Source organism: Larimichthys crocea, chromosome VII (assembly GCF_000972845.2).
Source record: "Larimichthys crocea isolate SSNF chromosome VII, L_crocea_2.0, whole genome shotgun sequence".
Classification (NCBI taxonomy): domain Eukaryota; kingdom Metazoa; phylum Chordata; class Actinopteri; family Sciaenidae; genus Larimichthys; species Larimichthys crocea.
The window spans coordinates 27580441-27592940 of NC_040017.1; the positions used below are offsets into that span (position 1 = coordinate 27580441).

The 12500-nt window shown below is 42.7% G+C and overlaps 1 protein-coding gene across 2 annotated transcripts in view; it reads left to right on the forward strand.

Moving 5' to 3' along the window:
* pak1 (p21 protein (Cdc42/Rac)-activated kinase 1) overlaps positions 1-12500 on the forward strand; it is a 45844-nt gene that overhangs the window by 15205 nt on the left and 18139 nt on the right. For both annotated transcript variants that reach the window (XM_027280691.1, XM_027280692.1), the window contains 2 exons: positions 8771-8990; positions 11729-11823. In XM_027280691.1, coding sequence (XP_027136492.1) covers positions 8798-8990; positions 11729-11823 — 288 coding nt within the window. In that variant the 5' untranslated portion in view covers positions 8771-8797. The remainder of the gene's footprint in view (positions 1-8770; positions 8991-11728; positions 11824-12500) is intronic.

Genomic DNA, 12500 nt, shown 5'->3' on the forward strand with positions numbered 1-12500 from the left:
GCACACATCCCCTGGCACACACACACACACACACACACACACACACACACACACACAAATTGTGGCCTCATTTGGCCCCTGAAGGCAATATGCTGAGGCGGGGCCGGACAGATGGTTGTATGGAGCAGGATGTTCCTGTGTGTGTGTGTGTGTGTGTGTGTGTGTGTGTGTGTGTGTGTGTGTGTGTGTGTGTGTGTGTGTGTGTGTGTGTTGGATGCTTTGCTTACAATAACCTGCATAATCAATGTGTTGCTCATACACAGACAGAACGGCAGCTAGTTAATCATAGTGTGTGTGTGTGTGCGTGTGTGTGTGTGTGTGAGATGCTTGGCCATGTGGGCACACAATTAGCACAGACATAATTATTTTGTATTCTGAGTTTTCTAAATCATAAAAATTTGAACTTGTTTGTCTGTAAAGTGAAATATTTTTAATTTATTGACAAAAGCTGAAGTTTAATTTTCATAAAAATGTGCAGGGATGTGTTCAAGGTGTCATGTTGTGATATATTTGAGTAAAAAAATGTAATAATTTAGACAGAAACAAAAACAGTATTTTGATACGAGAACTTTGTCAGAACACAATTAAAGGAGAAACTAAGGTTTTGGATCGCGGCCCAGCTCTGGTTCTGGAACATTTGGCTCTGTTGAGACTTTCGGCCTAAATCAGATTTTTTGTGTGTTCAGATTGGAATCAGGTTTCATGAATCTGGACGGCTCCAGAAAACCACATGGAAACTTGAACCACATCCTGGTGGTCTGAAATTCAACTGAAGAGAATTTTTTTGTGGATGTGGCTCAGACGAAATGCTCCAATCAGACTTTAGACTGAGTGATGATGTCACTCATACGGCGACATATAAACCACATCAACCTGCTGTGACAGTGGATGACACATGCTGTGGACAGGATGCCGACCTGCCGCGTGGTTAATCCCAGAGTGATGTCATTAAATGTCTTGTTTTGTCAACAGTTTGATTCACGTCCCCGTGAAGCCGAGCGCCGCAGTGAATCCTCATAATTCAGAAAATGATTTATCATCTGCAGACACGCTGAGCTGGTTTAAACACAAAATAACGACGCAGAGACGCCCACAGACTGAAAAGTTGAAAAGTTGTCTAACAGGAGAACCTCGGGTTTGGAGCGGGGACGCAATCTGAGATGACCTGAAACACAAAGGATTATGGGTAAAATGAGAGGGATTTTCTGACATCTGAACAGATTATGCTCTGTAGCTGACGTTCCCTCGGGCAAGGCACTGAACACCTCCAACTGTGTGTGTGTGTGTGTGTGTGTGTGTGTGTGTGTGTGCGTGCGTGTGTGTACATGCCCCCTGCTAAGGTACAGTCTGTTATTTGGTCACACACTCTTCATCCACGCCCTTTTTCTTTCTTTTCTTTTCTCTGCTGTACTCTTTACTTCCTCTCTCTCTCTCTCTCTCTCTCTCTCTCTCTCTCTCTCTCTCTCGCCCCATCCCACCCAGGCTTGTCATGTCCTTCGTTCATGCAGAAGAAAAATCAACCATCCCCCTCTCCTGTTCTCTCATTTTCTCCTCTTTCTTCTCATCTATCCTTTATTTTATGTTTGGCCACGTCCTCCTCTTCAAAATTACCATCTGCCTCTCTACTACACACACACGTGTACACACACACACACACACACACACACACACACTGATTGTGGTCTGACAAAAGACTCTAGGTTTGCGCTGAACAGCCTTAAAACACACTCTCTACTTCTCAGATGTGATTGATAATTGATGAACAGTGTGTGTGTGTGTGTGTGTGTGTGTGCAGTTTTACATTCATCAGGATAAAAAAGATGAAAAATGTCTTGAGCACAAAAGAACAGTCAGTGAACAGTGAATCAGGGACTCTCCCGAGGTTTGAACTTCAAAGACCGAAATTATTGTGTGTGTGTGTGAGAACTTGAAAATAGACATGAGGTTGTGTGCGTACATTGTGATTTGCACATGTATCCACATACTGTGTGTGTGTGTGTATACATGCCGTCTAGTGTGGTGTGTAAAATATGTAAAAATATACATTTGAAGTCTGGGCCTTGGGGTTTCTCTGGTTACCGTGACAACGTGATGTTGGAGTCGACTGCTGACAGACGAGACAAAACCTGGTCCGTCCGTCCGTCCGTCCGTCCGTCCGTCCCTGTCTTGATCAGTCAAACATGTTTGGTGCTGCTGTGAGTGTTTCGTTGAAATCTGTCCTCTCCTCGTTTTTCTTCCTCTTTTGTTCCTTTGTTGGGTTTTTGGCCAGCGGGCCACAGTAATGTCTCCATCTCTTCTTTCATCTGTCTCTGTCTCTTTGTCTCTTCCTGTCTATGCCTCTTATTTATCTCCTGCCATGCTTCACACAGACACACACACACACAATGGTCGTTAATGCTGTACGTGTGTGGTGTGTGTGGTGTGTGTGTGCACGTTGTAACAGCAGGGGCTCTGTGGCCTCGTCATGCCCAGAGACACTGAACTCTACGACTGGGGTGGATCCCCCCTGCTCGGTCTGCAAGCTCAGCTAAATGTTTAACAAGGAGGGAGATATGGTGGGAAATAAAAATATTTGTAGAATTGATCTGCTGTTAAATCTAACTCTGTACTTAGATGATTACCAACATCCCACAATAGAAGCTGGTTTATTGGATAGCACCCAAACAAACAAACAGTGAGACACGTTGGCACATTTTCACTTGTTGTTTCATGACGCTCTTTATTTATTTATTTAAGATAAGTGATCGTCTTACAGCAGGAACATAACTCTACAGGCGGTACGTCTGCAAATGTGCATAAATATGCTTTTCTACTTGTACATCTACGTTCATATCTAATGTTGTTTACTATCACAGCAGCCTGTCTCACGTTGAATTAAATGGCAGAGGAGAAATAAAAATATAAATATGTGTAAAGAAAGATAAAACAAGCGTGGATTTGCAAAAGATGCATTCAGAGACACAGCCTCATGTCATCTGTTCATGCAGATCTGTGAATCCATTTCGAGTCCCCTTTTGCAATGAGCCACTCCCATTGCTACGCTCCCTTTTAACCAATTGACATGAACACAAACACAGACCGCACACTTCACCATGGAGCTGCTTCTGTGCCGTGTGACAGAGCGAGCTATGGAGCCGCTGGTCACCGCTAAAATAGGAAACGCGTATCCTTCAGGACGCATCACAGAAACGTGATGAATCAGATTGTCGAGCAGTTGCAGGCGATGGTGTGTTGTGTGAAAGTACACACTTGTTCTTACTGGTGGATTTTTTGCCTTGACAGCAGAAATAAAGAGATGCTGGAGGTGAAGGTGAAGACCACACTGTTTAAAATGTAAAGACATGCACTGTGTGTGTGTGTGTGTGTGTGTGTGTGTGTGTGTCTTCTTCCAGTAAATGTAGCTGCAGAGGCTGACATGGCGTTTCCAGGAAGTGCTGACAGGTCATTGCAACTCTCTCCTGAGGTGTGTGTGTGTGTGCCTGCATAATGTGAGTCTGTGTACATGGACGTGTGTGTGTTTGATTTGCATATCGGTGCCTGTTTGATTCAGTTTTGTTGCCTCCTACAAGTAAAATACAAAAAGATGGACGATTCCCTCTGATTAATGATCAGATAAGTGTGTGTATGTGTGTGTAGTGAGTATTGATTGACTGATGGCCTTTTGTGACTTTTGAAATTACTTACTGACTAATGGGCTCGTTAGGAAAGCCACACACACACACACACACACACACACTTGTCTGTGAACACACTGCTGGCCTCGGTGTTTCTCCTCTCCTCGTGGTCCCAGCTTCAGTTTTTCCAGATCTCAGGTTTTGTTGTGATGAAGACATGACAGAATAAAATATGAACTGAGCGATTCTCTATTTTAAAGCTGCACTAATCGATATGTTTGTAGTAAATATGGATCAAATGACTCTAATGTGAAAATGAATTATCACCTGACTGCAGCTTCCCTCAGCTCTTCTGTGTTTTATCATATTTCAGCTCAGAAGGCGACGTACTGCCAGTCAGTTTTATATTTTATATCTATTTTCCAGCAGGAAGAAATGTCAGCCTGTCTTGTCACACGTGTTCTCTCATTCATGTTTGATCAGCGCTGCCTAGTTTGACAGTTTGACCTGAGTTTTGTGAGCGCAGTGTGTCGAGCTGGAGGGACTCTCTGAGAATGTCGTGAATGAAGTAGCCGCGCCCTGAAGCACTCCCTGCTTTATGGTCTGTTTTCCTCTAAATGGAACCATAATTTACTAAATGAACATCATGCTGTGTGGAAGAAGACCTGAGACCCTAAATCCTGAAGAATCTGTTTACTGAGCGAATAAATCAGGTGAGAAGTCGGCTCACTTTTTCAAGGCGCAGTACAATCTGACTTTTTCTTTTTATTGCAGCCGATGGGGATGCCCCCTGCTGTTCATTAGGAAGAATGCACACTTCCACATTGGCTTCACGTCACAGATTTTATACCGTCAGTGGTGGGGACGTCTCCAGATCTGTATCTGCTGTGCAGCCCTGCTTTCCTTTATCACAGCTTACATGACAGGTGGAAGGTCGTATCAGCTGTCATTAATTAACTGTTATTCTGTGAGTGACTTGATGACGGGCCAAAACTAAACCTGGCTGTCGTTGGTTTGTGTCTTTACTCAAGCAAAGATCATTTGTGAAGTTTCTCCTCAGTCACATCTCTCAAAATTGTGAGATCTTGTGAGATTTCTTTGAAGGAGTCTGGAGATATTGTGGTCACCAGTGGTTAACAGTGTGTTCACAAACATCTGCTGCTTATTAAATATATATCGGTAAATGGAAATCAGACAGAGTGGTTCGTGTCAGTTAAGCTGCTTCAGTGTGACCCAGGACACACTGAGAAACATCTTCAGTGTGTCCTGGGTATTCACACATTCAAATGGTGTATTTCCAACAGAGTGATAAATCTTTAATGAAACATCAGCTGATCTCGTTGAGTCCTGGTCAGGAGTCACACCCCATTGATTAAGCTCATTAACTTTTTGGACCAGTGTCTTCAGTATTTAGGTGTGTCAGATTTAGGTCAGTCTAAGTAATCTAATTGGACACAGTTAGAGGCTGGCTGGTGAACACAGCTAAAGAGCCAGACACTTCCCTCAGAGCTGAAAACACAGTGTATGATAGACACACGTTCATCATCAGTTTTATATTTTATCTGGTCCTGAGTGAAGGTTCAGTAGGTGAAAAGCAAAGACTGAAAAAAGTTTGAGGTGAACGAGAAAAGACGAGTAATCCTGCAGGAAGCAGAGTGTGATGGGAGGAGGGACGAAGGGAGCGAGGAGGAGGAGGAATGAAGAACGAGATGGTTCGGCCACGACGGCTCAGACACACACTGTAATCATCCTCTGTGTGTGTGTGTGTGTGTGTGTGTGTGTGTGTGTGTGTTGTGTAATTCTAGATATCATATAAGGTCTCTGACACTATGATATTTTCTCATCAGTCAGTCTCACACTGTGTGCACTCTGTCATAGACACTACACTGTATATACTGTTGTACAGTGTGTGTGTGTGTGTGTCTGCACACACAGTAAACACAGACTGTGTTTGATGTAGTTGGTCTGTTGGTTGCTGTTTCTGTTGTCATGGTTGCAGCTTCTCGATATGAGTTTGCAGTTTTTAGTTGAAGTTCTTGTTTTAAATGTTCTGCTCCTGATGTTTCTCAGATTATTCTCAGATAAAATGAACAAGAGACCAATCAATGAAGAAAAATCTGGAGTTACCTGATGCAGAGTTTGCTCATGCTGTCATTGTGTTTCTAGTCTAGTCCAGTGTGATTCTTCAAGTGTATTTTTCTGTTGACAAACAGATGAAAACCTAAAAATATTCAGTCTACAGTGACATCAAGCAGAAAAAAGCAACACATATTTTCTCTATATAGACTCTGCACTCTATACATTTATGGTTTGTGAATTGGAACGATATCAAATTTGAATGGACGAACTAAAAACTGACTCTAGATTGGATGTTTGGTGTTTTTTTTTTTTTTTTTTCCTTCGTGCATAGGAAGGACTGGGTGAAACAAGGTGGTTGCAGTCCATAACTACACCACTAGAGGGCACTAGAGTTTAACACACAGTCTTAACGAAGTTATTAGAATTGATAAAGAAAGATGTACTGAGCGGTGTAAACATGAAGTCTTGAAGCTGTGTGCTGAAGTAACTCTGTAATGGAGGCTTCAGACGCACAAATGATAAATCTGAAATGAGCTCATATTGTCTGATAATCAGATTTAGTGGTGTCTGATCTTCACAGCATGTTGCCTCACCTTTAATACACGTGTAAATTACTGTCATGTGACCACGCTACACCTGTCATGGGGGGGTCAAAGGTCAGGAGGAGATCAGAGGCATGTGGGTTTAGTGCCTTGCTCAATGACACATTGTCAGAGAGAGATGAGTGAGTTAAGAGCAGAGTGAGTGTGTGTGTGTGTGTGTGTGTGTGTGTGTTTGGAAAAACCCTGTGACTGCTCTGAAACTCACTTTAGTCATCCTCCAGTGATCATTTTTAGAAGGTGTGTGTGTGTGTGTGTGTGTGTGTGTGTGTGTGTGTGTGTGTGTGTGTGTGTGATGTAGCAGACAGTGTGTGGGTTTGTTTGATAACAGGGCTCTGCTGAAACTGACAGCAGTGTCTGAAATATGAGACCTCTGTACACACAGACTGTGTGTGTGTGTGTGTGTGTGTGTGTGTGTGTGTGTGTGTGTGTGTTAAAGACTGACAAAGATTTATAACGTTACTGCCAGGTTACTTTTAAAGAGGCTATTTTGAAGTCCAAAGGTGGTTTAAAGCTGTGTGTGTGTGTGTGTGTGTGTGTGTGTGTGGCTAAATACACATGTTTGTGTGTGACGTGTGTGTGTTTTAGATCAACAGACAACAAAGGGGGCATCACTTCTCTGTGATTGTTTGTGTGTGTGGCTGTAAACACTCCACAGCTGTGCGTGTGTGTGTGTGACTTGGTGTGTGTGTGTCTGTGTGTGTGTGTGTGTGTGTGTGTGTGTGTGTGTCTGAGTGTTTGCCCATTTCCCACTTCCTCATGTGACTCACCTTGTGACATCACGTTGTGACATCACTGTCTCTGGGAGGCGGGATTGGTCAAAAGGCAGACGGAGGCTCTCTCAGAGTGTTGGACAGTTTCTCCTCACAGGCGGACTTCTTCTTCTTCTCTTGTTCTCCTCTGTCAGCATGTTTGTCTCCCTCTGCTAAGGTAAGATCTGCCAGCGGTCACTATTACTGTATTTAAGCCTTTAAAACTTTATTTTGACACAGACAGAACAGACGGGTCATCGTGTGTGAGGTTCACTCATTCATAACCTGAAGTTCATTCTGTTGGCTTTAGCACAGAAGGAAATACAACAAATCTCTAAATATTTAATAAAGAAACTTTTAGATTTCCTCCATTTGTCACATTTTTCGTGGCATGATTTCAAGGAGAATCTCATCCAGGGATTGTTGTCTTTGCTCGTTACATCTTGAAAATATTCAGGATCCTTTTCTGTGAAATTCTTTCAGTCGACTGATGGAGGAATTTATTGTTTTCTGTCTGTCTTTTGAAGTTTTTACCGTCCTGCCGGGTGATAAAGCATCACATGCATGCTGCCATCACACCCTGCAAACAAAACTCAGCTCAGTGGGATGTTTGACAGCTGATGCTGTAAACTGTTCACACAGCTCTGAAGTTTTGTCTCCCGTCTGTGAAAAGATGCACAGTGAATGCTGGAGATCAGCTTTTCTTTTTTGGTGTTGTTGTTGTTGACTTCACTCATCAGCATCCCAGCATGCAAAGCACACCTGGCTACAGGAGTGTAGTGTTGTAGTTAGACCAGATTCAGGTCTGGTGTGGACAGTCAGGGGGACGTTCAGAGGGGTGGACACACTGAGGACAGAGCAGCTTCCTCTGCTGAGCTCAGTGTTTCTGTCATTAACCTGTAGCTGCTGAAAACACCTGCAGGGACCTGATAGTGTGTGTGTGTGTGTGTGTGTGTGTGTGTGTGTGTTTGTGTGTGTGTGTGTGTGTTTTATCAGTTCACATATTTATGAATGAATGGATCATTGATGAGTCATCAACATCCTCAGACTCTGTCTGTGTGTTGATTTATTCTTTGTCCTCTCGACCAAATGCCTCTCAGCTGTGTGTTCATACTCCAGTCCTGGTCGCACTTAAACAAGCTGCTCGTTTCCTTCTCACAGCATTTAGGTCTGAGTCAGTACACACACACACACACACACACACACACACACACACACACGGTTTAGTCAGCAGAGTATTTGTAGATCAAATAGACCACTCACTGAGCAAATGGAAACTCTTTGTTCGTTTGTCCTTTCTTTCTTTTTGCAGCTTGAACTTAAAATTTGTTCGTTTGTCCTTTCTTTCTTTTTGCAGCTTGAACTTAAAAAAATGTTTTCTTAATATTTCTACTACAGACTGAGTTAACAAAGGTCAGTCAGTCAACAATATTTAATGTCTAAATAAAGACATGAATAAAAAATAATGTAATTAAAAATAATAAATAAACATTTCTTTTCTTCAGCACTTTACTTTACATAAAACAACACAAGACAATCAAAATGATAAAACAGTCAAATAAAAGATAAAGATAATTATTTATTTATTCGTATCTCACAGTGCAAGAACATGAATAAATAAATAAATAAATAAGTGAATTAATGAATTCTGAATGCTCGTCTGTGGTTGGTTGATGTTCCTGCCGCTCACCCGGCCTCCTCTTGTGATTGGTGTGTTTTTGTGCAGGAGCGGCCGGCTGCAGCCTAGCTGAAGATGTCCGATAATGGGGAGGTCGAGGACAAGCCCCCAGCTCCACCCATGAGGAACACCAGCACCATGATCGGCTCCAGCAACAAGGACCCCGTCCCCCTCAACCACGGCTCCAAGCCCCTCCCACCAAACCCGGAGGACAAGAAGAAGAAAGACCGCTCGATCCGATTCATCCTGACAGGAGGAGGTGATAAGAGTGAGTACTGAGATCTGTGTGAAGTGAAGCACCGCAACCCTTTAATGACACACAGGAGACCACACTTCACATTCACTGACCTATCCTGGTAAATCATGTCAAAGATTAAAACTTAGGACGTCTGTGGGGGTTTGAACTATTGTATCTCTTCTGTAAAAGTATTTCTGGTGTGTCGTCCAGCTCTGAGAGATAAAAAGTTATTCAGCCACAAAATAACCTTGAAAATCAAAACTGTCTTTTAGTTGCGCTTCGTGGAATGCGTGGAATATTTTTGCCCTTTGTGCAAGATTAAGTTTTTACATGTGTGAGAATATTAAATACCAGAACCTGAACCAGAGAACACCTCACAAACCAACACATGCTGACCTGGCTTTAACCTGTTGGTTTCATGTGGCTCTGACATTGCTTTTTAAAGTCTGACTGTGGTCCACCCTCAGAGGATCTGTTCTGTTTCAGAGGTTTACCTGCTAACTCAGCTTATTTGGTGGTGCAGGTGGTGGTTCTTGATCTGACCAATCACACGCTGAGGCTGCACTGAGTCATTTGAGCCAGTCCTCTCTTTTTTCAGGCTCCTGGTATCAAAAATTGTCTTTGAAGAAGTCCCGTTAGCACGGACATGTGAATATTTAATGTGTTAATGTGAGTACAGCATAGTTTAAAAATGAACTGGCCACCGTACAGAGGATATCTCTGAGCAGCATTATAAAGATGAAGACCAGTCTGCTCAGCAAAATGTCTCCAAGATAAAAAGAGGTAAAAATAAATATTATCATTGTAGGTTACAGTGTGACGGCTGCACCTCATCTCACAGGAGCAGTGTTTAACTCTCAGTGCTGCCTGATAATAACTGAATTATTTCACTGAAGCATCTTAACGTGTTGGTGGCTTAAAGAAATCAGGACAATGTAACAAACAAATATAACTGAATTTTAGTTATTAATTAGGGAAACATAAAAGTATTTCTGCTGAACAGACAGCTACAGAAACAAAGTGTGCAGGCTGCAGTCTTCACAACAATCGAGTAGAAAAAAACCTTGAATAAAGCGTGCGGCGTTGTGGATATTCTCTAAAAAACAATGTCATCATGTTTACAGTGTTGCTGTGCTCATGGAGACAGATGAGTTTGGCCTTGCTGAGAGCAAATGCACTCCATCATCTCCTCATAACCCACAAATTATTTCTGTTTCTCTGTTCACTGATACACTGCACCTGTACTGACACTGACAGGTAAACACCTGTTAATGCACCTGTTCTTTTTGCTGGATTGGTATCGATCCTAGACTGATTTTATTAATCAGAGTAATAATCATCCGGATGCGACCGATCCACGTTAAACGCGACAGTCTGAGGTTTGCAGCTCTTCATCTGGCAGCTCCTCACTTCTTCCATTACTCCCTGACTCCCATGGTTCCCATGGGGCATTGAATATGAGGGAATTGTGCCTTGAAAGTCCTTGAAAAGTCATTGAATTTGATGTTAAAAAGGTAGGGGTACCCTGCAGCCTTTATTAGACCTCCATGTTCTGAACTCCTTCTTTCTTTTCAAACAGTAGATTAAGTCTTCTATCGTGCTGTTGCTGCTTTGGTTGAGACGGAGATCTGGCGGTACCATGCCAAATATTGCTGTCATGGAAAGGAGTTGTTTGGATATTCTTAGCATGTCAAAACATGCATGACACAGCGGCTGGTGTTTACTCCTCAGCGAGTGCAAACTTTGTGCATGATATTATTTTATGTTTTAAACAAACGATACATTATCTCACGTAGACGTCTTCAGAAGGTTCTGCATCCTGTTCTTCAGCAGTAGGACGTGTTTGCATTAACTGTAACTGAACACAGCTCTGATACAGCTCAACAGAGAGCCAGAGAGCAAAAACAGTGAGGCTGATATGAATGAGAGAAAGTCCTGAACTGAAACACCGGACTCCAGAACAGGAACGGCAGACTCAGCCAGTGACAATGAGATCTACTGTGTGAAACTCTGACCTGACCTGAACTGTGCCGATAAAAGAAGTATTACTGTATCAGTTTCACACGTAGTCACGCACAGTCAGCATGTTCATGTATTTATGTATTTATGATGATGCTGAGCAGCTGCTGCTAAACGGCTCTGTGACCTTTTCCCACCTAACTAAGCTCCCGTATGTTTCCCGAGGAGCAGAAACACGCCGGTGATTGTCGACAGAACTCACCGTGCGCGATTACACGTTACCCATGATGCTTTGTGGGAGGCTGCTAGTCTTGCATCATTGTTAGTCATCCCAGGGGGATCTGCTGTGCAGGATTCTCGGCAGAGTTATAATTTCCCAGAGGATCAGCTTGCATCGTTTCCAACATATGGTGTCTCCTTTGTTATCTTTCCTTCCCCTTCCTCACTCTCCTTCGGTTCTCCTCTTCCTCTTTGTCCCCTCTGTTTCTTCATTTTCTCTCCTGTGTATTCTTTAGGCTTTCCCTCTCTGTCTGCCTCTGAATTTCCTCATTTTCTTTTCAGCATTTCCTGGAATTTCAAATAAACCTGGATCTCTTTGTGCCTCCTCTCAAAGATGTTGCATTTAGGATTTTCTGTTCGTTTAATTATTAAATTGATACAAAAAGCATCTGCAGACTTTTACAGCTTTTATTCTGAAGGAAACTAAACACTGGATTAGATAATCCTGCGTCCTTAAACCTGAACCTGAAGATTATCCTGAAAGTTTAACCTGATCTGTAAACACCACATCATGTTTCTTTTTCTTTCAGCCTATAAGAAGAAGGAGCGTCCAGAGATTTCTCTGCCATCTGATTTTGAACACACCATCCATGTCGGCTTCGATGCTGTTACCGGGGAGTTTACTGTAAGTGTGTGTGCTGTTGTGTGTTTGTTCCCCTGTGCGTAGTAACACTTACTAAATTTACAACTCAGCCGCTGTGGTTTGTATTTGTTCGCCTGGTGTGTTTACATCACTTTTTAATTGCTTACCAAAGGACTTGGGTTCATTGTTGCATGCAAATGTGTGTGTGTGTAGAAATGTTTGTGTGCCTGTGTGTGTGTTTGATGCACACACACACACACACGCACTTGGCAAATGAACATTTTTAAATAATGGCATTAGACAAAGACGCCTTGTTTGGCTGACTCACTTGATCCGCCTGACCAAGCTCTTTTAGCTGGGAGTTATACCGTGTGTGTGTGTGTGTGTGTGTGTGTGTGTGTGTGTGTGTGTCTGTAATCTGGGACATATACACACGTCTATATGCACATAGAGATTTGTCATTTTCACTCAAATCAGCATAACCTAAATATAATTCAGTGAGTAGACCACAGCAGAGCAGCATGCAGAGACACTGGACGTGTGGATGAAATGATGGTTTAACATAAAGGAAAGATGAGACCTGAATGGAGGAGTGTGTGTGATGGACTGACCCAGACAGACGAGTAGAAAGAGAGCTGGAAAACAAGGAGATGTGACCCAGTTATGTGACTGAAGTACAAATATGACAAGACTGCCTCGTTAGGACGCTGTAGGAAGTG